A 27,071-nucleotide genomic window follows, 5' to 3' on the forward strand; every position below is an offset into this window, starting at 1 on the left:
TAAAGAAAGTGCCTTTTAAAAAAAGTATTCCATCCTAATATAAATGTCAAAAAGCTTCAAAGAAGAAAAGAAAATAATAACACAAGTGTAATCATGCCACACAATGGCACACCCACATAGCAGAAAACCCCATTTTCTCTGGTTGCATCTTGCCCAGTTCCTCCGTAAGAATTAGGTCATCCCTTTGGTGTGTGTGTGTGTGTGTGTGTGTGTGTGTGTGTGTGTGTGTGTGTGTGTGTGTGTGTGTGTGTGTGTGTGTGTGTGTGTGTTAAGGCCCACATATACAGCATAATGTGATTGCGGTGTTGCCCACAGTGACTCTGGGGTGAGTTGCATGCTTATTGAGGCCAGCGCACGGCTGCTGGGGCTTTGTGTCTAATGCAGTTAACACACCTGCTCTCACTCACTAACCCACACACACACACACACACACACAGACACACACATACGCGTGCGCGCGCACACACACACACACACGCGCACACACCACAGGACAGCATGATTGCAACAGCTTATCTTGACTTTGGACAGTTCGGGACAGGTCTGTGTGTGTCGGGCAGAAACCTCGTATCTCCAAGTTTCCCATTTGTATGTTTTTCGATTTCCATTTGTAAAGCCATGCTTCTTCATAAAGGCTGTCACACAAAAGTAGTGAAAACAGCAGATCTACAAGCACACAACGCCTTGCGGTGCGAGGCGTTGTGTGCTTGTAGATCGGCTGTTTTCACGAGTTTAAATCATTTTTAAAATGATAAATACAAAACGAACGTTTCGGACATATAAGGTTTCCACCCGACAACAACGATGTGTTTGTGTGGACTGTGCAGTACTTGAATGGGTGCGTGAGTGCCTGCGTGCGTGCGTGTATATTTTTGTGTGGACTCTACTTGAATGATGTGTATACACATGTGCCGTTTCAAAGCTTCAGGGTTTCTTGCAAATGCATCTTTTCCAGGGAAAGAAACCCCTGGAAAAGATGAATGGAGCTTATCTATTTTTTACAGAAAATCATAATTGGCAAGAACCACTCCATTAGGGCTGTCACAATTATTACATAATCGTCTAATCGTGATTATTTGACATAATCGCGATTATTTTTCATAATCGTCATAATCGTTTCCATGTTGAAACATTTTCATATATTTGTTTAAAGTAAAACATAGTGAAAATAGCAGATCTACAAGCTCACAACGTGTCGCATCGCGACGTGTTGTGAGCTTGTAGATCGGCTATTTCCACTATCAATGTTCTTTTTTAAGTATAAAGGTTGTCAAATATGTCAGTCATTTCTTTGTATATTTAGGTTATGTGTCATATCTACCATGTGCAACTTCAAAGCCTAAAAACCAAACAGAAATGTAATTGTCCACGACGAAAACACAATTAAATCGTTAATCGCAATTATTTGAGTGACAATTAATCGTCATGTAAAAAATCATAATCGTGACAGCCCTACACTCCATTCCTAGCAGAATCCACCTTCTTACTAAGGTAGATTTAAACTTCAAAGTCAGAGAAGTTCATAAAAATAGCAAAAATAGCTGATCTACAACTCAATGTTCTGCAAATCCAGTTGGAAATGTAGGCCTACTGTCTTGCCAATGGCATGATGCATGACGTTTTGATATGGCACATCTGTATGTGTGTGCACGCGTGTGTGAATGAACACACACATAGGCTACAGTATACTTCTGCTTACGGCTCTCATGCATGCATGTGTTTGTACAGGCTTTTGTTTGTGTGTGTGTGTGTGTGTGTGTGTGTGTGTGTGTGTGTGTGTGTGCGTGTGCATGTGTGTGTGTGTGTGTGTGTGTGTGTGTGTGTGTGTGTGTGTGCGCGCAGCGTGGGAGCCGTGCATATTGTGGGCGGTAGGGGGGCAGTACTATAGGCAGTGTTCGTACAGGCTTTTGTTTGTGTGCGCGCGTGCGCACATGTGTGTGTTTTGTGTGTTGCAGGGACATGCTGGGCCCCTGATTCAGCCCGGGAAAAAGAGTAGAGGCCCTCATTGCGCGCTATAGAGAGAGATCTAGCTCTATAGCGCTGCTGCTACTCAAAGATTTGCCATTTCAGATCATGACAAGTGACAAGCCAGTGGGCCAATTACATGAGTTATATTTCGTCTAGATCTGCTGTTTTCACTACTTTTGTGCGACAGCCATGTATGATGAAGCAGTTGTCCCGCTTTTCCGCATGGCCAGCACGTCCCTGGTGTGTTGTGTGGGTGGTAGTGGGGCAGCACTATAGGCAGTGTGAAGTCATTGACCAAGTAGGACATGTGTCAGAGGATGACCTATCCTACACAAAATGCAGTGTTGACAAAACCCGGTAAAGGGCAGAGCCGAGCCCTTAGCGGAGCAGCAAGGCTTTCCTCTCCTGTCCTCTCCCTCCAGTCCTCTCCTGTCCTCTCCTGTCCTCTCCCTCCAGTCCTCCTTTCCTCTCCTGTCCTCTCCCTCCAGTCCTCCTTTCCTCTCCTGTCCTCTCCCTCCAGTCCCTTAGCGGAGCAGCAAGGCTTTCCTCTCCTGTCCTCTCCCTCCAGTCCAGGCTTTCCTCTCCTGTCCTCTCCCTCCAGTCCAGGCTTTCCTCTCCTGTCCTCTCCCTCCAGTCCAAACCAGGCTACGCACATTCATCACCTGCCAGCCCCGCCCTGCTCTGCCCTGCCCTGCTCCTGAAGCAATCACAGCCATGCGCGTATATACGTGCTTACTTAACCCATTCAGGCCTAGAATTATTGAATGCTTTAACCAGTGAAAAATAGCAGATATACAAGCTCACAGCGCGGCACCGAGTGTCGCGCTGCGAGCTTGTAGATCTGCTATTTTTTGAAAAAGTCGTGAAAATGTGTACAAATCTTTGAATGTATGTATTTTCAAAGCGACCCTTTGTAACTCCAATTTTGCTTCTGGGGGGGTCCCTGGAACTAAATATGTTGAATGGGGGTCCGTGGCCAAATAAATATCAGTTTGGGGGTCCTTCACATGTAAAAGTTTGAGAACCACTGACATAGTAGTCTCTCAAGAACACACTAACTGAGCTCCATTTAAGTGAAAAGGACCCTTTCTTTGACGATGGCTATAGCCAGATTGCTGACTCAGAAACATAGGTTTTTCAAAAAATCTTAGAAGGATTCAAAAGACACTTATAGAATCGGGTCAAAATTCTAATTTTCACGATTAAAAAAAATAGCAGATCTACAAGCTCACAGTGCCGCGCTGTGAGCTTGTATATCTGCTATTTTTCAATAGTTAAAGCATAAATTAATGATACACAATAATGTGTAGCCTACCCGTTAAGGGGGCTTGAGCCCTTGCCCTTTTACCCGTCTGTAAAAAAACTGCCCTCTCCAGACTATAGGGATGGAGCCCGTTAATTTGTATTGATAATATCGATCCTGCTTATTGAGCCAGGCTTTTTGGAGCCCACTATTGAGTGTTTTCTAATATTTTGCGGGAAGATTTGAGACGACAAATTCTGAACGAAAGTGGTATATTTTATTATTGGCCAGTTGTTGTGACTGTGAGTTTGTGGCTGACCACCATCTATGAAGATGACAATTAAATGGCTTTGAATAGTATTGTTCTTGATCGCCTCTTGTCTTGATTGTTTAAACATGATGTCATGGGACGCTACAGTATATGCTTGATAACAGGTTTGATAAGCCCAAAGCTAATTGTTATCGGGTACTCAAAACATTTGTTATCAAGTAGGCTCATGTTTCAATCTCCATCTGTTTTCCAGACCATGAATGCAGTTTTTACTATGGTGAAAGAAATGCAAATGCCCTCTTTCCATGCCATACCTGAAGACAGCATTCAAGAGAATTGCAGTCAAAATCCCTAATACCCTCTCTGTAGAAATCCATGCCGTACACCTCATTTTCAGTATTCACTTGATTATTCTTAGTTCAGTTTGGTATCAAGCACTGAAAATAGCCGACCTCCAAGGTTGTAAATCCCCTGAAAATCACGTTGTGAGCTTGGAGGTCTGCTATTTTCAATATGTTCAGCAAAAGGCGCTTTTAGAGATGTCAGCCCCTGCCTCTCTAACATTCTCTGCGCGTCCCTGCTCGCAGCGCTGCATAACAGCATTGAGGCAACGTGCTATGTCTTTGCTACCCTGCTGGGTGGACTGGAGTCCCCTCTTTGTGTGAAGCAACGAAAAGGAGGCCACATTTCGTAATCATCCGAACCCTGGCGTCCTTATTCTGGGGTTGAACGTCCGGCTGTGTAAATAGCAGATCTGCAAGCTCACAGGCACAGCACAGCACAATGCATCGCAACGTGACATGTTGTGATGTGTTTTGATGTGATGGGGCAGTTGTTTTGGCATAGAGATTTGGTGTTGAGGTTATGTTGAGTTTAAGAGCTGAAGCTACAGTATCAATCAACACATTTTCTGTCTGTTAACCCTCTTCAGTTATTTGCAACAGGGGCGTTATAGCCTCTTACAGAGTGGGGGGGTTGACATGGGGGGGGGGCTCATGCACGCTCATTGATCGCGTTTTATTCGGGTTTCCGCGGTTTATTTCTTTGCAAGCTGTATACCATTTTAAAGCTAAGATTCTTGTGATTCCGAATCCGCAAACCATTTGATTATAGCACCGAAACTCACGCCGCAAACAACGCAGAAGTCCGACATAAACAATAAAGGTTTCCGCGGTTTATTTTTTTGCTAAACAATCGGGAACGGCACACAACACTTTCCCTTTGCCTCTCTCCACATGCACCAGCCAGCAAGATAGTCTATAGTAGATGGAATTCTTGGTACCAACACTCCAACAGACAGACAACACCAGTATCATATAATCATTCAGTTCCAAAACTTTTCAATTAATCTACTTAATTTTACACCACTCTGTCTACAACAGCAAGCATGATGGTATTGCTTCCCAAACGTTTTAGCCCGTGAACCAAGAGAAACTAAACCCAAACAATTAGATGTGAAAATAGCCGATCTACAAGCTCACAACGAGTTGCTTCGCGCTGCGTTGGGAATTTCTAGATCTGCTATTTTCAGGACCCATACAATGTGTCCACAGCGCTAGCCCAAACAGTGTTAGCCAGCAGCAGCAGCATAGCATCCATCATTACTCAAACTCTAATATAGCCACAGCCACAGACTCACCAATTGCTGCCTGACTGAGTGACGATGAGACGAGCAGGACGATGTTTAATGCCTTTATAGCCTACATGGTCTTGTCTTGGTGTTCTGTTTATATTCCTTTAATTTATGCCTGTGTTGTTAATTTCACCACGAGTCCAGATACGCACTGACGACAGAGTGGACGACCGTTAAAGGGACGTCCTATGAAAGCCATTTCCTCTCTGAACAGAAGCGCATTTCAAAACAAGTCTTTATTTTATTTTTTTCATCTATACAATCGATCATTCAACATGTTTATTTTGAAATTGTCCTGGAAAATAGTAGCCAAATAGCCCCTACATGCCACTGAGAGGTTACGTTTGTGTGCGCAGGGGAGAAAAAAAAAAAAAAAAAAGCACCCGGCCAAAAAGGTGGGGGGGATGAGATCTCGGTTTTATGAAAGTGGGGGTGTCCCGTCGTACTCACAATGAATGGTTGTGACGCGCCTGATTTGCAACGATCTTCGGACTACAATGAAGATGGCACCACAGCTACTCAGCTAGTGTCCAATCTGGTGCTACTACATTGGCATTTGCCGGGTTTGCCAAAGAGATTTTAGCCCTTCGTAGCTCACGATCGGTCGTAGAGACCAAGCCCTGACCGTCATGTTCCCGTGTTTACATGGGTTCGGGCAGAGCGACTTATTTAGCCCCCTACAACTACACCAACATTCAGATTTCACAAACAAAGTGCTTAATAGTCTCACATCTGTCTAAATAAGGTAAGGCATTCATACCCGTATTCTCCGTGTTCTTCAATAAGAAGCCTTTTTACAAATTTAGGAACGTGGAAGTGAGGAACTTGGGGGCCATTTTGAAAAGGCAATGAATGAGTTAAAGTAACTAACTCATTTACAATGTTGTGTCTCTCTCTCCTGGTTCAGCTGCTGTCAGAGAGTCAGATCAACATGGTGAAGGTGGTGAACTCGGTGAGCGACACCCTCAACGCCATGCAGAAGGAGAACGTGGGCCTGAAGGCGCGCGTCAAGGCAGACCTGCAGAGGGCGCCGGTCAGAGGGGCCCGCTTCAAGGGCTGCTCCAATGGTAAGAAGAAGAAGAAGAGATTACAGCAGACACCAAAGTGGATGCCGCAGCACCCTAGGGCAGTGGTTCTCAACCTGTGTGTCGGGACCCCCAGGGGGGTCCCCACGTTATTTTGGGGGGTCCACAGATGATAACTTAAAGGACGACTTCGCCACTTTTCAACCTATCTTCATATAATTGGTCCTCACTAAAGTTCATGATAAAAAAGCATAATTCTTTGAGGAGGGCTGTGGGCAGGTCAGAAACCCATTCATCATCTTGTGACATCATCAATGGGGAATCCAAGCTAATAGAAAAGGCAGGCTTTCTATTCCTGAAAAGTTGCAATGTTAAAGTGAAGCTATTGTTCTTGCGATAAAAAAATCTGTCAAACGATGATGTCACAAGACTATGGATTTCTGAACTTCCCACAGCTCTCCTAAGAGACTTGGACAGAGTAGATTTTTTTGCTATTTTATTATGAACATTAGTGAGGACCTATTATATAAAGATAGGTTGAAAGGTGGAAAAGACGTCCTTTAATGTGCAACATTGTTTTCTCTCTCAACAGTAAACAAACCACCATAAAGTTTAAAAGTAAAGTCATAAAGTCAGAGGGTATCTGCACATTTGTAGATTTTTAATATCTCTAAAATGGCAAGTTAAACATTGGCCAAATTGTCAAATATTAGAGGCAGAAACACCTTGCATTGCGAGGCGTTATGAGCATGTAGATCTGCTATTTTCACAATAGAACCGTGTTATACAAAATGTTATGCCTGAACTCTTGGTGCTCATCAGGGTGAGGGTTAAAATATGATTATTTTATATCAGGGTTAAAATATGATTATTTTATATCAGGGTTAAAATATGATTATTTTATATCAGGGTTAAAATATGATTATTTTATATCAGGGTTAAAATATGATTATTTTATATCAGGGTTAAAATATGATTATTTTATATCAGGGTTAAAATATGATTATTTTATATCAGGGTTAAAATATGATTATTTTATACCAGGGTTAAAATATGATTATTTTGGGGGTCACAGTCTGAAGAGGTTGAGAACCACTGCCCTAGGGTGCTGTGATGCCAGTCCAGGGGCGCCACAGAATAATTTGATGATATTTGAAATTCATCAGTATCACTTCACTATGCTTAGTAAAACAGATCTGGTTTGCACTGTGGGCTACACGATGAGTTACTTTTCTATCTACAGCCGATCTACAAGCTCACGACGCGCGTCGCGAGCTTGTAGATCTGCTAAAAGTAAGACATCAAGTGGTTAAACATCAAGTATAAAGTTATTTCCAGTCAGTTCTGATGGAAACTGATAGAAATGTAAGATTCTAAACATCAACACTATAATTCAAGGTTTGAAAACCCCAGGAACATGTGACGTTGTATCCAGATCGCTGCCTCTCTAATCTGTGTTTGTTTTGGACGGTCGTTTATCTTTATATTTTTATCCCACGATTTTGTAACCCATTTTTTCACCCTGTGCCAGTTGCCTAAACTGTAATCTTGGGCGCTACTCTCCCTCTGCCAACCTGGGGAGAGCCCCGAACTGAGCACATGCTTCCTTCAGTGCATGAGGTGTTGGCCGCTTCTTATCACCTGACAGGGGGAAGGAACTATTCCCACCAGTTCCTTTCCCCTCCATCAGGCGCCCCGGCTGGCCAGGCGGTTGGCAGTAGTCGTATGGAGAATAGGATTACTGCATGTTTTTGTGAGGGTACCTACCCTAGGGGACACGGGGAGAACATGCAAACTCCTCGCAGAAAGGCCCTTAAACCAACCCTACCCCAAAATAATTTGGGGACCCCCCTGGGGGTCCCGACCCACATGTTGAGAACCACTGCTTTAAGCCAATATCTTTGTGATACAGATAAATAGGAACTTAAACTTCAGTAACACTACGTTATTTCCATGGATCCACATCGATTAATACATCCACCCATCGTAGAATCAGAATCAACTTGTCACATCACAGGTTGACAGGTGCAAAAAAAATGGGTGACTTTAGTTGTCTTCATTAGCAAGTTCCGTTTTGTCTAGATTGGCTGTTTTCGGCATTAAATATAGGGCTTAAGAATGGTTTGTAACACCATTCACCAAGCACCAGCATTTTCCTTTCTACCTCTGTGCGCTGTCTAGAAGCTTTGTTATGTAACAAGTGTCTACGACACACGCACACGCACACGCACACACACACACACACACACACACACACACACACACACACACACGCACGCACACACACGCGCGCGCGCGCGCGCGCGCACACGCATATCAGCCTCTTTCCCAGTGCTACAGATCTGTATCTACTCCAACATCTAACAGTCCTCACTGTGAGAAACGACTACACTGGACTGGACTGTTACTCTGTGTGAGAGAGAGAGAGAGAGAGAGAGAGAGAGAGAGAGAGAGAGAGAGAGAGAGAGAGAGAGAGAGAGAGAGACATAAGGAGAGCTACAGAGAGAGAGTTGCCTGGCTCCAGCCCATAGACCTGCCCACTCTCTGAGTGGACTGCTTCTCTTGGTCTGGTGTTGCGTAATGAACCTAGAGTTTCTCTGGTCTGAGGCAAGAACAGGCCAATGAGAGTCGGAGCCTCGGAAGAGGGGGTGGGTCTAACGAGACAAGCAAATCAGCAGAAACAGAAAATCAACAGAAACAGTGGAGGGAGGGGGAGCTCAGCCAGAGCTCTTAATTGCTCCCTTTGAACTTCAAAGGGGGTTGTGCACACCTCGTTAGTGATCTCTCTAATCAATGAAAGTATTAAAGACAACGACCTGTTTGATGCCTGTCATAGAGGGGAGCGGGAGGGGGAGAGGGGAATGTTTTTGTGTACACACAAGTCAAACACAAAGCAAAGCCCTGCTTCATCATACAAGGCTGTCGCACAAAAGTAGCGAAAACAGCTGATCTACAAGTACACAACGCCTCGCGGTGCGAGGCGTTGTGTGCTTGTAGATCGGCTGTTTTCACTAGTTTAAATCATTTTTTTTAAATGATAAATACAAAACAAACAGTTTTGGACATACAAGGTTTCCACCCGACAATGACGAAATATAACTGTAATTGGCCCACTGGCTTGTCACTTGTCATGATCTGAAATGCCAAATCTTTGAGTAGCAGCAGCGAGATCTCTCTCTATAACGCACAATGAGGGCCTCTTTCTCCCGGGCTGAATCAGGGGCCCAGCACGTCCCTGGCGCAGAGTCTGAAATCAGGCTAGAGAGAGAGAGAGACATAAGGAGAGCTACAGAGAGAGAAAGAGAGAGAGACATAAGGAGAGCTACAGAGAGAGAGAGAGAGAGAGAGAGAGAGAGAGAGAGAGAGAGAGAGAGAGAGAGAGAGAGAGAGACATAAGGAGAGCTACAGAGAGAGAGAGAGAGAGAGAGAGAGAGACATAAGGAGAGCTACAGAGAGACAGAGAGAGAGAGAGAGAGAGAGAGAGAAAGAGAGAGAGAGACATAAGGAGAGCTACAGAGAGAGAGAGATTTGATTTTAAAAGCTCTTTATTAAAAGCCTCAATTCAGCTCAGATCACCACAAAATACAAATGATTTCACCCAAGCCACTGCAAATCAAAGCCAGTATTCTCATAAATCACATTTGTCTTATCTTAAAAACCAAGAACCAGCTCTCCCCCTTCCTGTGATTGACACAACTCCCCCCCAACAGTCCAGATGTTGTTGAATCCTTGCAGATTGTTAGTTAGTGTATAGTATGCATGCTCAACTCTAAGTCGAGCAGCTACCATCCCTGTTAAAACCTGAACTGGATCTATGGAACCATCTCCCTTTATCTTATTTCGCCTTGTGATCCAGATTGCAAGTTTGGCCATTCCAGACATGTAATTAAGTAGTGTATGTATGGGTCTATTAGTCACAGAATACTTGGGACTGAAAATAAAAAGTACATATGAGAAAGTCACACCCAATCGCACAAACCACATCTTTAGCAAATCAAAGACGCTCATCAGCCTTGGACACCTGGTAAACAAGTGCTCCAGTGTTTCTAATTGGAAACAGAAAGGACAACCCTCCCCTATGCTTGGATCTAGGTGTGCTAGGTGTTTGTTGGTGGCTATGGCCCCGTGCACAATCCTCCACTGGAGGTCGGCCGCCCGCTTGTCAATTGGCCGTTTATACAATGACCTCCAGCAGCCTTTCGGGGAAGAGTCCTGGTCGAAAACCCCATCCCACCTTGATGCTCTAAACCCCGTCAGTGAGCGTGCATGCGACACCTTAACACAGGTGTGATAAGCTGCTTTCTTTCCCATCTCTCTAAGGTCCCCAAGCTTTGGGACTTTGAAAGAGAGTAGCTGGTCTTCTCTCTCCTGCCACTCCCCAACAGCAGGAGTGACAATTAGAGATGGGAAACTGTACTCACACTCATCATCCCATTGGTCAGAATTGGTACGGTTTTCTGCAAACGCTCTTAGGGGCTCTGACAAGGAGGCACAGACCTCTCGAACAATCCTGGACAGGAGCCTTGTAGATCTGATGCCGGTCATCTGTCCCAGTACATCCACCGATGTCTGTGTAGCCTTCAGGAGGTGTCCCAGCTTGACACAACCCGCCTCTCGTAAAGCAGCCCTCAGGCTAGGTGTTGACAGCGTTTCAGTCTTTAGATAGTCATTGAAGAACAGTGGTTCCTCAAATATCCACATTCCAGGCCGACCACCAGGGTCCCTGGATGCCTGAAGAATCTGCCATGCACGAAGGACAGAGATGTAGAACGGTGTGAGTCCTGTAATGTCCGCTTCGCTTAGGTTCAGTAAGAACAGATGTTTGTCGTAACCCAAGCGACCAGCTTTCCTTAGTATTAGGCTGGCTGTGCCTAGCCATCTTGGGCCACACTCGTACAAGAGTCTCTGGCCTGTTTCCAGCCTGAAGGCCATTACCCGTGAAGCAATGTCTATCAAGCCTTGTCCTCCTTCCTCCACTGGGAGGTACAAGGCTGCAGCCCTTATCCAATGCTGCCCAGTCCAAAAGAAGTCTGTTATCAGTCTTTGTATCTCCTCTGTTAAGCCCCTGGGTGGAGGTAACACTATCAGTCTGTGCCAGAGCATCGCTGCCACCAGGTTATTTGCGACCAGTACCCTCCCCCTGTAGGACAGCTGGGGTAAAAGCCACCTCCATTTTTCCAATCTAGCTTTTCCTTTTGACCAAAAAGTTTTAAAATTATGGCAAAAAACAGCATCTTGCAGCAGTGTTGTGTTGAAATGCCAGTAATTGGTGTTTTTTTCAGAAGAAGAAAGACACAGACATACAGTAGTTAAGTGATGATCACTGAACCCCACTGGACTAATACAACTGCTGCTCAGCTGGCCTCTGAGCCCATCTGATATGTATATCCTGTCCAGTCTAGCAGCACTCACCCTGTTATCTACAATCCTTATCCATGTGTACTGTCTTGCTGTGTCATGTTTTAATCTCCATGCATCTACTAGTTCTAAATGACTAATTGTGTTTTTTAAACAAATAGCTGACTGTAAATGTGGCTCCTCACTCATTCTGTCCTTTGTAAAGTCTGTTGTGGAGTTCCAATCGCCCCCCATTATTTTGAGGTCTTGATTCTTGCCTAACTCATCTTTCAATTTGTTGAATAGAGTTATCCTCTCCGAGCCCTGATTAGGGGCATAGACATTAACCAGACAGAAAACACACCCTTCAATTTCTGCTCTAACTATTGCTACTCTCCCTTTAACTAGCTCCTCCTGGGAAATTATATTTACATTCAATTTGTCTGAAAAGAGAACTGCAACTCCTCCACTGACATTACTTCCATGACTTAGAAAAAAGGAGCCTTTCCAAAACAGGCCCCAGTCTACTTCGTTTGCTTTGTCACTATGAGTTTCCTGTAGAAAAAGAATATCAATTTTTTTCTGCTCAACTACCTCTGCTATTAAGGCCCTCTTGTGCCTGTCTCTCCCTCCATTCATATTCAAAGAGCCTATTTTGAGCCCCCCCATCAGAAAACAAGAGTGAAGGAAAATAGAAAACAGTAGATACAGGCTCAAGAGAGAGCAGGAAAAACTGTGGTGCATGATCATCATAACTGTTTACCTAGTGAATTCTTCCTTCTCTTCCTTTTTTGCCTATCACCTGAAGTAGCTTTGTTCAAAGAAGTTACAAACTTCCTTAAACGATACCTCTTTTTTAACTCTAATACGTCAGTCCCAACCACATTTAGTAAAACACGAACACTGTTAACAAACTTTTTTTCATCAGGAAAGTGTTTTTTAAGTATCACGGTTTGTCCAAATGTCTTATCCAAAAAATCTATTATTTCCTTTAAATGGCCTACACCATGCTTTTAAAACTATATTTTTTGTATAAATATATGCTCAAAATTGAGTCTTAGACAGGTTTTAACCCTCAAAAAACACTCTGACCATTCTTTTTGTTTGTTCTAGCTCTACTATAATGAGGCTCTCCAGCTGCAATACCAAAACGGCCTCTGTTTGCTCAGGGGCGCATCTAGTGGGGTTTTTCCAGAAAAAAAAGAAGTTTTTTTAAAAAAATTTTTTTTTTTTTTTTAAAGTTTTGAAAAAAAAGTTTTTTGAAAAAAAAAGTTTTTGAAAAAAAGTTTTTAAAAAAAAAAGTTTTTGAAAAAAAAAGTTTTTTGAAAAACATTTTTGAAAAAAAAAAGTTTTGAAAAAAAAAATTGAAAAAAAAAGTTTTGAAAAAAAAAAAAATTGAAAAAAAAACATTTTTTTTGAAAAAAAAATTTTTGAAAAAAAATTTTTTTGAATTTTTTTTTTTGAAAATAAACATTTTTGAAAAAATTTTTTTTTGAAAAAAAACATTGAAAACATTTTTTTTTTACTCTGAAAAAAAAAACGGGAAACGCGTGTGACGTCACATGCGTCAACTCTCAGAACAGCACTGTTCTGAGAACCCGTGGAAAGCTTTTCATCTCTGTCTTCCCAAAACCAGAGAAAGACACAATGTACAGAAATAGGACTTTGTGAGGATAGAAGGTGCCAGTGGGACCCCAAAAAAAGGTTTTAAAATAGAAAAAGTGAAAATTCATGGTGTAGGTCCTTTAAAGAATATAGGTCAGAGGGTTTGTTTCTCTCCTCAGACATATATTCCCTTTCTGTCTCACTATCATAATCTAGATCATCAATTTCACTGTTCATCTGACTGCTTGGTAACGGAGTGTTGACACTGTGAGTGTTCTCTCCTCCTGTCACCACATCGCTAGTGGGTGCTGGCGCACCCTCCCCTGTGGAGCTTGTAGACGCACCAGCATCTACAAGTGCAGTGCTCGCGGCTTCACCGTCACCGCTGCTTTGCGAGTCAGTGATCTGTGAAAACTGGTTCGCATCCTCAACCTCATCTGCAACATCTTGTGTCTGTTCTGTCTCATCGCTCTGTTCTGTTTCCACCTGCTCTACCATTTCGTTTGCGTTATCATTTTCGGGAGGGGGGGCGACGGGGGCAGCGGGGGCTTCAGCCCCGCCGGTCCGCCTCGCCTCCTCCTCCTCCCGTTCGGCGGCCGCAGGGCCCGCTCGCCGTCTCTGTAAACATGAGAGGCGCTTGTGGCCAATTTTTCCGCACTCGAAACATTTCATGCTGCCTGCACTAGCATAGACCATGTAGTGACTGTCTTCATGTTTCACTTTGAATGACACCTCCAGCTCTTGTGTAGGAGATGTAAGGAACATGTAAGCCTGTCTGCGGAGTGACTGAACGTGCTTTAACTTTGCGTCTTTGCACCCGAGATTAACATTCTTTAATGGGCTGGCGAACTTTCCGAAGCGTTTTAGCTCCTGTTCCAACAGCTCATTAGGAATGAATGGTGGTACGCCCGACAGTATAACTCTCGTGGAAGGAGCATACTCCTTCCACGAGAGTAACTTGTAGAAGCCCGACAGGAGTAACTTGTAGAAAAGCGTCACCTATGACGATGCCAGTCGCAACAAGTTGGTGCACAAACCTCTCCTCCTTTACAAACACGATCACTCCCTTGTTCATGCGCGATGCATATTCCAAATTGGAGTGATCGATCTGTTCTCAGAGAGAGAGAGAGAGAGAGAGAGAGAGAGAGAGAGAGAGAGAGAGAGAGAGAGAGAGAGAGACATAAGGACAGCTACAGAGAGAGAGAGAGAGAGAGAGAGAGAGAGAGAGAGAGAGAGAGAGAGAGACATAAGGACAGCTACAGAGAGAGAGAGAGAGAGAGAGAGAGAGAGAGAGACAGACAGACAGACATAAGGAGAGCTACAGAGAGAGAGAGAGAGATAGAGAGAGAGAGAGACTTAAGGAGAGCTACACAGAGAGAGAGAGAGAGAGAGAGAGAGAGAGAGAGAGAGAGAGAGAGAGAGAGAGAGACATAAGGAGAGCTACAGAGAGAGAGAGAGAGACTTTTGACTTTTACAAAACCTTTATTTACAATCTATTTACAGACATTTTACAATAAAAACATTCTCTTTTATAGCCTACTTAAAAATGATACTGAAAATTAATTCATCATCTACAACAGAACAAATTGCATCATTATAACACCATTTTATTTCAAATTCTTCAATATTTTCCATTCCCTTATAGAATCTGTAATCAATCCATACTCTGGCTTTTACTAACGAAATAAAAATTGCAAGAGCTTCCTGCCCGGCACAGTCTTCGATTTTATTTTTCCGACTACTGTAAATAGACAATTTAGCTTCTCCCAATATTAAGTTCAACAATTGCCATTTCCAACAATCAATTCTTTTATAGCCCGCCCCAAAAATGAATTTGGTCTTGGTCCACTCCTCACCAAACATATCAAAGATATTCATCAGAGTATCAAAAAGATAACAGAGTCTTTTACATTCAAAAAAACAGTGAAACACTGTCTCTTCTTTTTCACAAAAAGGGCATTTGTTTGAAACTGTAGGATTTATCATAGCAATGAACTTATTCACTGCAATGGCCCCATGTAAAATTCTCCACTGCAAATCTCCTGTTCTTTTCTTTACAGGTGGCTTATATAAAACTCTCCATAATGGTTTTACATCACTGTCCACCTCCAGGTTTTGTCGCCACACTGTGTCAACCCTCCCATTTAGTTTATTCTTATTTAATGCTTTTACATAGCACTTATATGCAGCTTTTCCTTTAGCTGTATACAGGTCCACAAAAATACTGTCCCCACCAATTAAAAAAGGCCCTGAAAACCCTTCCAGGTCTGGAGTAAACCCCAACTCTGGAAACGGATCACCTTCATCTGGAGCCTCCACTCCATTACTGTACTCTCCTAGCATCTTTACCTCTTCATCAGTCAGTCTTTTTAACCACATATTTAAAATGTTTCTGGTCTGTCGTAGTGACCTCATCCCAAGAAAAGAGGCCACCGCTTGAGTATCATTCAACCCAGGGCCAGCAACATCTATAATTTTCCTCAAAGTGACAGCGCCTTTGTTACATAGCATACTGTTCAGACCCGGTGTTGTACTGTCCTGAATATCCATTCTGGCCCTATTAATTAGAGGTTCTTCTAGTAACCAATGTAAAGAGTAAGTAGGCTCTAGCCTCTCCCATTTAAGATGGTTCCACGTTCTAAAAAGTGCTTTGTAAAAGGGAGGTAATCTATCCAGATTTAAACACGTGCAGTCCATTAAAAACAGTGCAGCGTCTAACCCCAAGTCAGAAACCCTCCTCAAGATACTACTTGCTGTCTCTCTCCAAACAACCTCCTTTAGACCTGTAAGATACCGCTGTACAAATTGCAATCTAAACGCTGCTATCCTGCTCTCGATATGAATAAGCCCTTGCCCCCCTTCTTCTTTTGGTAGAAATAGTACACTCTGAGGAACCCAGTGTAACTTGTCCCAAAAAAAGTCTACTAAAATGGCTTGTAATTTTTGCACTAGACCTCTAGGTGGCTCCATACATGCCAGCCGATGCCACAGAGCAGAAGCTACCAGGTTATTAATGACCAGTGCTCTGCCTCTAAAAGACATCTGTGACTTCAACCATTTCCATTTATTTAACCTTCCTTCAAACTTTTCTACCACCCCTTCCCAATTCTTTTGGACTACAGTTTCATTCCCTAGAAACACCCCAAGATACTTTAAACCATCTCTCTTCCAAATCAACCCCCCTGGTAGACTGGGCAAACCCCTCTTCCATCTCCCAACTGCTAATGCTTCACTTTTCCCCCAATTTACTTTTGCAGATGATATTACTCCAAAAGTAAGCAATTTACCCCGAGTGAGAGGACATTATGCTCTGATAATGTCCTGTGTTAGGGGGTGATCGGACGAGGCGAAGCCGAGTCCGATAACCCCCTAACACAGGACATTATCAGAGCATAATGTCCGACCCCGAGTGGTAAATAGCTTTTCTACCACTTTTTCCCATATACATGAAAGAAAACACATAGTTGTAACTTGCAAGGATCTTAAGTTACAATCATTATTGCCTATAAAACTTCCGCCATAACAACAAATAGTGCCACAAACAACATCTTCTACTCACCACCAGATGGCGCCAACTCCATGCTGAGACAGATGTCTAGCTTACGCGACCGAGTATTTCCCGGTGAATCTGTGCGCAAAGGTGGGGGCCGATGGGCAAGGAGGGTTGCGAGCTTATGAGAAACAACTAAAATAAGACCTTAAAACCTGGCGAAAACAGTTGCGTGCATTAGCGCAAATGGAAAACATTCAATTAACTTCTGAAAAGCCTACACGGCCTTTAAACAGCGTGCATACGGTGCATTAGATGAGGATAAATGAAATCATTAAATGGAAATCATTAAATTAACTTCTGAAAAGGCTTCTTCTAAGCCTACACTATATAGCCTACTAAAAACGAGTGAATCTTGCCACACGTGAATAATTGTGGTTCAGTGGTTGTAAACAATAACACAGACAATATAAAATCCTTAGTCTAGTTGTGGGAAGAAAAGGATATCATCATCATCATGGCCCCAAATAACTTTTAAATATCTTGCAATTGGAGACGAGTCTCTTACTAAATCGGCAAGAGTGCCTCTCATTTTCAATACATAAAGGCTAAGCTATAGAACCTCTCCATCATCAGCAATAGTCAGTGGTGGTGCGTGTCCCCCAGACCCCCACACTCCCAAGCCCCCACCTTTGCGCACAGATTCACCGGGAAATACTCGGTCGCCTAGCTTACAGCTAAGCTAACGTCAGTTAAAAGCACCGTTCCGGCCGTAAATAGAGGCTGTTCGCTTCCAGAAAGGCATAGGTTCAGAGAAAAGGGGCTTTAAAGTTGGCGGATTGCATTGGATCCAAATAAATCGGCGACGATAGTACGCACGTTAGTAAACAAAGGACCGCTGCGACCGTCATTTGTTGGTGGGGGGAAAGGTGTTCCGACCATAGGGTTCCGACTCCCTCCTGAAGTCCCCGGATGCGTTCATCGCGTATTGATCTCGGAAATGTGCCTCATTTGCATGTACATCCGGGCATTTCACACATTCCGGCTATTGTGGCCTCATTTACTACTGTTTTAAGCCAATCACAATCCAGTATTTGAACACGTGACTAGAAAAAGTGGTAGAAAGAGTTACAATGTTTTCCAGTTTCCTTATATCTTCTTTGTTTTTTATCAGTACAATTAAATCATCTGCATATGCTGATAAAATGTGTCTTTTGCTAAAACCTTTTAATAATATACCTTCAATACCTTCCCTTATTTTACAAAGCATAGGTTCAATGGATAACGAGTACAGCATACCGGATAACGAGCAGCCCTGTCGAACCCCCCTCCCCACCTTAAAAGGGGCACTTAGACCTCCATTAATCTTCAGTACACTCTCAATGTCTTGATACAAAACCTTGATCATAGCTATTAGACCTGGACTGAGGCCAAACCTCTGGAGAATCCTCCAGAGGTAAGGTAACTCAATCCTATCGAATGCCTTTTCCTGATCCAGCGAAATTAGACCAGTGTCAATGCCCAATGAACTAGAGATGTCCAAAATATCCCGAATTAAGGACACATTGTCCAGGATGGACCTACCAGGCACGCAATACGTTTGATCCTGGTGAATCACAAGGTCCATCACTTCTCGCAGTCGGTTGGCCAACGCTTTTGACAGAATTTTATAGTCTATACAAAGCAGTGACACAGGACGCCAATTCTTTATCTCCTGCAGATCTCCTTTTTTGGGTAAGAGAGTTATTACCGCCCTCCTGCAACTTTGCGGTAACAACATGTCTTTAAAACTTTCATTAAAGACATTTAAAAGGTCCTCACCCATTTCAGTCCAGAACTCTTTAAAGAACTCCACCGGAAGTCCATCGATGCCAGGGGCTTTGCCCCCCTCCATGCCCTGCAAGGCTGTATGAAGTTCTTGTAGCTTCAGTGGTTTCCCCAGTTCAATGTTAACATCCTCTGGAACCTTGGGTAGATTATCACAAAAAGAGTCAAACAGTTCCTCATCATCTTCGTACTCACTGCTGTACAGTACAGAATAGAAGTCCATTGCTCTCTTCCGTATCTCCATAGAATCTCTGAGTTCTTGTCCTGTAGCAGAGTTCAGAGCATGTATCATCCTACTCTGCCCGTTCCTCTTCTCAAGACCGAAGAAAAACTTGGTTGGTGCATCCATCTGTGCTGCGCTTTGAAAGCGTGACCGGACCAGCGCCCCCTGAGCCTTGGTGCCTAGTAGGTCTCTAAGAGCAGATCTTTTAGACTTGAGGTCTTCAATATGACCTCGATTTCCAGTGGACTCTGCAAGACCCTGCAGTTCCACAATTTCAATCTCTAGATCCTCCATAGATCTGGTGATGTCTCGTGTGACATTGAGAGTGTACTGCTGACAGAGCTGCTTTATCTCTACCTTCCCAAAGTCCCACCATTGTCTCAAAGATTTAAAATCATTTTTCCTACTCTTAAACACTCCCCAAAAGAATTTAAACACATCCTTAAAATGTGCATCAGACAACAAAGTTGTATTAAAATGCCAATATGCACTTTTAGGTTTTAAATTGTTAATCAAAACATTACAGTTAACCAAAGAGTGATCAGTAAACCCAACAGGCACTATTCTACAATTCTTAAAAATAGTCAAATGATGTTTAAAACAATAGAAGCGGTCTAACCTAGCCAGAGATATTAAATTATCTCTGCTGTGAGCCCAAGTATACTGCCTTTTCCCATCATTATTTTTTCTCCACACATCTGCTAGCTCATGTGTCTGTATTAACTGCCTCAGTGCTCTCTGTGATGCAGTATGAGGTTCCAAGTGATTTCGATCTATACAATCATATTCAGTACAATTAAAATCTCCTCCCAGAAAGAGAAAATCTTCACCATTAACTTGACTTATAACAGTACTTAACACTTGTAAAAAGTGCACTCTGTCTGGTCCAGTAGTAGGAGCATACACATTAATGAGAACAAACTTATAGTGCTCAAACACTGCGCTGACCACCATCAGTCTGCCCTCTACAACTTGTTCTATAACAAAAGACACAGGTGTAAAACCTTTTGAAAAGAGAATACCCACCCCCCCACTGGTTGTGCTATTATGACTTAACACCACCTCCCCCTCCCACTCTCTTTTCCAGTCAGGCTCATTAGAGCTGTCACTATGAGTCTCCTGTACAAACATGATGTCAATCTTTTTTAATTTCATTAACTCATATACTAAAGACCTTTTAACTACATCTCTTGCCCCATTTAAATTCAGCGTGCTGATATTAAAATTAGTCATTGCAAAAGATAATGAAAAGAAACATAGAAAGAGTGCTAACCCATACAAAGAGAAAAAAACCTTAGTCATCATCTTCATCGTTTTGTTCTTGTCTAATTGTAGCCACAAATTTCCTCAGTCTGTATATTTCTTTATCAGTAAACCCTCCTTCTCCAGTACTGCTCATCTTACTCCTGACTGAGTCAGAAAACTGCCCTCTATCAGAGAAGTGATCTTCTACCTTCACATTTTTCCTATTTTTAGTTTTCTTTAAGAATGCTTTTATTTTTTCAACAGAAAACTCAGAATCATTGTCATCAGTAGAGTACTCCTCATAGGAATCACTCCCACTGTCTGTCGGATCCACTGTTTTACTTAGTGTATCCTGACTATTTGTCTGTTTATTTGTTTGACTATTTTCTGTTCCTCTCTTTGCCTTTGAACTTCCACTGTTTTTACTAGTTCTATTTTTCCTCTTTTTTGCAATCTTTAGAACTTCATCATCTTTCATTACAAAGTCAGTTTCCTCTAGGCCTATTGCTTTTTCTTTTGTACTATTAATGGTAACTCTGCTTGAAATGTCGGCTTTCGGACCAAACATCATTCCTTTAACCACTTTTTGTGGTGTAATCTCTTTACTTGTCTCCTTTTCCTGACTGATCCTTTGCATGCCTATCTCTTCTTGTCCTTCTCTCTGCACCTGACTATCCTGTGAATCTCCACTCTGCACCTGACTATCCTGTGAATGCACCTGACTATCTTGTGAATCTCCACTCTGCACCTGACTATCCTGTAAATCTCCACTCTGCACCTGACTATCCTGTGAACCTCCACTTGCCTCCTCCTGCATTTCCCCACTCTCCTGACTTTCAGCTTGAACTTCACCTTTCTCTTGTGCAGCCTGTATGTCTGTCTGCACTGCCTGTATCTCCCCCTGTCTTTCCATTGTCTCTGTCCCATTCTGTTCTGTTTCATCAGCCCCAGCATTAGGCCTATTTTCGTTCATTCTCCTCTCAGGACAACTCCTTGCGAGATGTCCTTCCCTTTGACACGTGAAACATTTCATATTTGCCGATGTTGCAAACACTATGTAATCAAAGCCGTCCACTTTAAGCTTAAAAGCCAAATTTAGATCTTCACTCCTGTCATTTAAAATCATGTATAGCTGCCGCCTATGCGACACTACATGCTTCAACTCAGGAGATTTGCATGAGTGGACTTTTTTTAAACCCGAAACAATCTTTCCATGTCTTGATAATTCCCGAGTCAAAATGTCATCACTAATGAAAGGTGGAACATTTGACAACGTTACCTTTCGTGCTGGTGTAGCAAGAGGTAACACGGGGACAAACGTATTCCTAATAACAATACCTTTCTCTACCAGCGTGTTTGCTTTCTCAATACTACCAACAAAAAGAACCACTGCGCTGTTCATCCGCGCCGCGGATTTAACGCTACTATAGCCGACAGCTTTACCAGCAGCTAAACTGCATTCCTCTACTGAGCACGGAAAACTTGATGCAATCTTTACACCATGTCTCCGTGTCAGATTAACAAAATCCGTCTCCATGTCGGCGTCTACGCCGACCAGCGAACGCTGGTCGTGCGCAAACACACAACACACACACACAACAATAACCTTGCACTTGAACTTGAACCTCTATACACAGCTAAAAACGCTTTAAACTATCAACACTATTGCAACAATTACAGATAAAGATAAGAATAGAAAGAAAGAAAGAAATCACTTGCAAACCAACTCTCAGCAGACGCCACTCACTCCTTCCACTCAGAGAGAGAGAGAGAGAGAGAGAGAGAGAGAGAGAGACATAAGGAGAGCTACACAGAGAGAGAGCAGCCCAAGGCGTCTTCCCTCAGGAAAGCCCTCAGTTCAGAATCAGAGCAGGCTCACAGCAGCAGACCTGTGGGAAATCTCCTGCTCGCTTGCTGCTCTGGAGCACCGAGCCAAGGCCGCTTTACGTGTAGCGCTCACACATATATAACAATATAACACACTCCAATGCTAATGCCACCTGAGAGAGAGAGAGAGAGAGAGAGAGAGAGAGAGAGAGAGAGAGATGGCGAGTTTGTGTGCGAGAGACAGCTCACAGTAGCCCATGAATATTTCACACACACACTCGCACATACAGGTAGACAGGAAACATGCATAAACACCTTCACAACGCATGCCGGCACGGCAGAGTGTGCGTGTGCGTTCGTATACGCATGGGAAAGACACACACACACACACACACACACACACACACACACACACACACACACACACACACACACACACACACACACACACACGTGCATAGCCACACATGCCCCGTCAACCTTTAAGGCAGTGTTATGATAAGCAGTCTGGGCGAGTGTTGCGGCGTGCAGAGAGGATCAGGAGCCAAAGCGTCCGTCTGGGAGGCCTCCAAAGGGCCTTGAGCGACTCTATCCTCCCTCTCCGGATCCCTCCTGGCTTTGTGTCAGAGTGTCCTTGACACTGAGCCCCTAAACTGCTCTCAATGAGCAGGTTGGTTGGTGGAATGGCGGTGCCTCGTACGGCTGCCTCCGCTGTCGATGTGCGTGCCGCCACGTGCGCGTGTTTGTGTATGTGTGTGTGAATGGGGCGACTGCAGGGATGTAGTGGGGGTTCCCACACTTCTCTCATCCCCCCCCCCCAAAAAAAAATATGGCGGTAAAAATGATTTACGGCGAATTTGTAACAAAAGCAGTGGCGTCAGTTCAGAAAAAGCTAAGGTATGGCAACATGACTAGTCATGTTGCCATACCTTAGCAACAGGCATGATACATTTATTTTAAGAAGTACATTCTATTTTCTTTTGGTTTCTTGCTGGATATGGCAGCCTGGAACGGTTGTTCAAGTGCAGCTAAACTTGGCATGTTAGTAAACGTGCCACAATTAACAATAACTAGCCTACAGCCCCTTGGTGTGAAGCAGACAGACGCTTGTTGACGCCCATTTGTGATGTAAATCGCATCACAGGACAAAGCCGCCTACAGGCCAAAATTTGGGGAAATATTTTAAACATTTGGGGATTATGAGAAGTAGAGACACATTTGAAGGTGATAAAGTTGATGTTGGGCAAGGTACATGCGTTATTGATTTTTGTATTATGTTTTTTAGACAATTGAACAACTGCTGAACGTGGAGTTACAGATGGAAACACACACAAACACACAAACACACAAACACACGGGGCGATTCTAATTAAGGTTGTGGGATGAATGAATTGCAGCTGTGCAGCTGACTTGTGGAACCTGGGAATATACCATTTTGTAATTTAACAACATAATAACCAGCACAGATAGACAAAGAGACATTCATGGATTTATATTTAAAAGTATCTTTAATTTTCCCCCCTGGACCATGCAAGGGTATGGCAGCTGCATACCCCTGCCATACCCAATTGACGCCCCTGAACAACAGCATAATATCGCGTTGTGCGACTTCAAGAGCTAATCTTGGTCGTGACTTGTGATGTCAATGCGCAGCTACAGGCTTCCTACACAGTCAAGCACAAAGTCTTTTCAGAGTTCTGGGGGGAGGCGGGGGGCAGAGACAGCACAATTCATTCCATGGCACGCTGTGAGCTTGTAAATCCATTTTACGTGTCACCAAAAAGCAGCAGGTACTCTGCCTTCACCCGATGACAACTCCAAAAGAACTACATGGCCAAATACCATATCTGCTTCCTCCTCAAGCGGAACCGCCCACTTCCTGCAAAGCATTGTGGGAAATGTATTATTTTTTGGAAGAGACTTTGATGCAACTCTGACACGCACAGAACTTTGAAACAACTTAGTGCAACCCTGTGTGAGTGCAGCCTAGACAGCGAATGTTTTTTTAAGGACTTGATAGAGAGGAAGAATAGAATAGAGGAAGAGGTGTTCCACGTGCACTTGTGCCACTAGTTCATCCCATGCAGCTCAGCAGAATGCGAGCGCAGCTTTAGTTTAAATCAACCTAATAACATCACTCCGTTTGTGACTGCATACAGAACGTGTGTTGGCTCTAATGTTCATCATTAGAGAGCATTGAAACCAGAGCCCTGTAAGGACTTGGTCGCGAGCGCATCGCGCCACTGAAAGCAATCAAACCAAAGTGGCACAGCCTGTCTTGTCAGATAACCCAGACCCATTTTGGCAGTTGTTATAACTAAACAGGGGAACTGACTCCAATCTTTTTGGTTCATTTTATTTAAGAATTAATGTGCTATCCAAAACATGTGTTTACCACGTTCACTGTCTGTTAATGCATTAATGATTGTTGATTACGTTGTTTCAATTTCTTCTGTCCAAATGAAAAGCACAACAAACAGAACCCCACCGAAAACGTCGCGTGCATGCGCATTGACACGCAAACGCGCATATGCGTGTGTGGGGCGTCCCCCCACTTCCCCTGTTAACCCTTTGCCGTCCGAAATAGAATGGTGGTTGGTAGATTAGCCGTGAAATTTCTATTATTGTATTGTGATCTGAGACATAATATTATGTTTATAAACATGAGCCCGCCGCCCCTCCTTCTTGGACAGCGCCGTTGTTTTTTCTTTTTTTTTTCCCCCAGGTCATTAGCTCACCGTGATTTTCTCGATCTCCGTTGGGATAAAGTGGTGGTTTTGGCCGAGCATCGATCTCCCCGTGCGTTTCGCGTGCGCGATCCGCGCGCATAACGATCCATGCATATAGTCCAGGAGTGACTGAACAGTCGATGTGTCCACTTTGGATAGCCTAGCACCTAGCACTCCAGCTCTGCTAGTGCTAACGTCCAAACAACAAGTGGGTGGGAGGAAGGAAGGCTGAAGAAGGAGAGGCCATGAGAGTCACTTCTGTTTCATGTCAGAGCAGCCACGAGCCACCGATGGACGAGCGGTGACTAGGGAAGGTTAGACGATCGCCAATTTTCGGATCAAAATCATTTATTCCGGTTTTAATGACAAAGTCCGGGAAAGTACGGCGTGGCTGAGACTCCTTGCTGGGATGTGCGATATACTACGGTTTTAACATTAAGGGGCTCCCCGTGGCTTACAAAGTGTTAATGGGTAAAATATGGAGATGCAAGGTTTCGGACCGTCATCGACGAAATGGTGATCCAGGAAGCGGTGGAGCAGTCTGCAGACGGATGGAGACAAAGCGTCCAGACAATGGAGGGAATGTAACACCTTCGGCATTCAATGCCGTCTGGGGCGCTTTTGACCAGAGTGAATAGGAGAGAATTACTGTCTTCCCCTTACCATGTGAAATCTCCTGTCTGTGGGGTTTTAGACAGACATTTATTCAATAAGGATTGTCCCAGTACTATTGAGACGATGTAAACAAGTGAATACATTAGTCAAAACGTCTAAATGCTGTACCCAGATCCACAGTGAGTGAAAAGAAGAATGAACAAAAGATGTTCAGAGGACAATTCAGGACAGATGCATAGTTTAAAATATACATTTTGACAGCAAAATTTGATTCAGTTTTAATCATAGTCTTTTGAATAAAATTCCTTTTAGTTTTAGTCATATTTTTGTCACCTGAAATGTTTTAGTGTTCCAGTTTTAGTTGACTAAATATCACAGCATTTTTCTCGACTAAATCTACGGTTGATTTAGTCGACAAAAATGTATTTTGGCGGTGCTGTGATGTCGTTGAAATGCCTAATTAATGTTTATTAAAACACATTTTTTAGCCACACGCAAACAGTGATTTGGGGCTGCTAAAACATATAAGTGAAGATTTACCAAAACAACCGAATCTGTGGTATTACTTACGTACGTTTTATGCCCATATATGTAGATTCAATATTAAGGACATTATTAAGAATATTATGTTATCAATATTAAGTACATATATGGGCGGTGTGTTCCTCCCTCGCGTCATCAGCGCCCACACTCTAGGTGGGGTTGGCGATAGGGCCTTTCTGTGTGGAGTTTGCATGTTCTCCCCGTGTCTCCTAGGGTTGATACCCTCACAAAAACATGAACAAACTCCCCCCAGAATGACAACGACTAGAATCGTCAGAGAAACGCTGTGGTTGGCCAGATGGCCAAGAATTGGCGTGTCACATGTCACCCTGAGGTCGCAAGTCACTCTGAGGTGTCTTACTAGTTATAATGTTGTTAAATTACAGTAAAATAACTACAAAAGCGAAATTTAACAAAAAAGGTAAAAATAACAAGGTATTATAATTATATTCTCCCCATCTTGACAAAATGGTATATTCCCAGATTCCGCTGGTCAGCTGCACAGGTGTAATGCATTATTGTTAATTGTGGCACGTTTACTAACATGCCAAGTTGCAACTGCACTTGAACAACCGTTCCAGGCTGCCATATCCAGCCCAAGAAACCGTAGAAAAAATAAAATGTACTTCTTAAAATAAATGTCTGTTGTGCACGTGCAAAACACCAGTCATGTTGCCATGCCATACCTTAGCTTTTTTCTGAACTGACGCCACAGAGAGAGAGAGAGAGAGAGAGAGAGAGAGAGAGAGAGAGAGAGAGAGAGGTGTCCATTACAATGAATCCAGGTGCTAATGACCCTCTTAGTGAGCTGCACCTGCTGTACCCGCACCAGGGTGACTTGCTCTGAGCCTCAGCCATAATGGCTGCAGAATACTCAATTACTGGAAAGCCTCCGGGCTTAATATTCCTCTCGAAGACACTGTAACCTCCCGACTGCTTCAAACCCGCTCCGCCGCTAAAAATAGGACAGAGAAACCCATCCTCATTAAGTGGAACGCTCGTATGGACGACGGTTTCAGGTGTGATGGTGGGAATTCGTTGGCTTTTGACGACGTGCCAGTTTGACGTTGGTCATTTTTTGCGATGTTTCCCGGGAATTGTGTGATGAAGATGCATGTACAGATGTGCCATTTCCAGACTTCACACCTCCCGCCACTGGCAAGACGGTAGATTTCCAGGGGATTTGCAGAACGTTGAGCTTGTAGATCAGCTATTTTTGCTATTTTTATGACCTTCTCTGACTTCGAAGTTTAAATCTACCTACAGTATAAAGATGGATTCTGCTTTTCAATGGGAATGGAGTGGTTTCTTGCCATTTGTGAGTTTCTGCAATAATACGCTCCAATCTCCATCAAAAATTGCCTCTTTGTATGACAAATTAGGACAATGGCTGTTCTACGAGCTCGCAACGTGTCACACGGTCAGTGACAGCCAAGGATAATGTGTTTTAAGATAATGTTTAATTAGAATTTTTGTTAATTCATTTGTGA

General features: G+C 43.3%; 1 protein-coding gene across 1 annotated transcript in view; it reads left to right on the forward strand.

Moving 5' to 3' along the window:
- fibcd1b (fibrinogen C domain containing 1b) overlaps nt 1-27,071 on the forward strand; it is a gene marked incomplete at both ends in the record, with an annotated part of 511,759 nt that overhangs the window by 164,660 nt on the left and 320,028 nt on the right. Inside the window, one exon of the mRNA XM_080743825.1 lies at nt 6,023-6,182. Within this exon, the coding sequence (XP_080599951.1) occupies nt 6,023-6,182 (160 nt within the window). The remainder of the gene's footprint in view (nt 1-6,022; nt 6,183-27,071) is intronic.

The sequence above is a fragment of the Nannobrachium achirus genome, assembly GCF_963921795.1.
Source record: "Nannobrachium achirus genome assembly, chromosome: 15".
NCBI lineage: Eukaryota > Metazoa > Chordata > Actinopteri > Myctophiformes > Myctophidae > Nannobrachium > Nannobrachium achirus.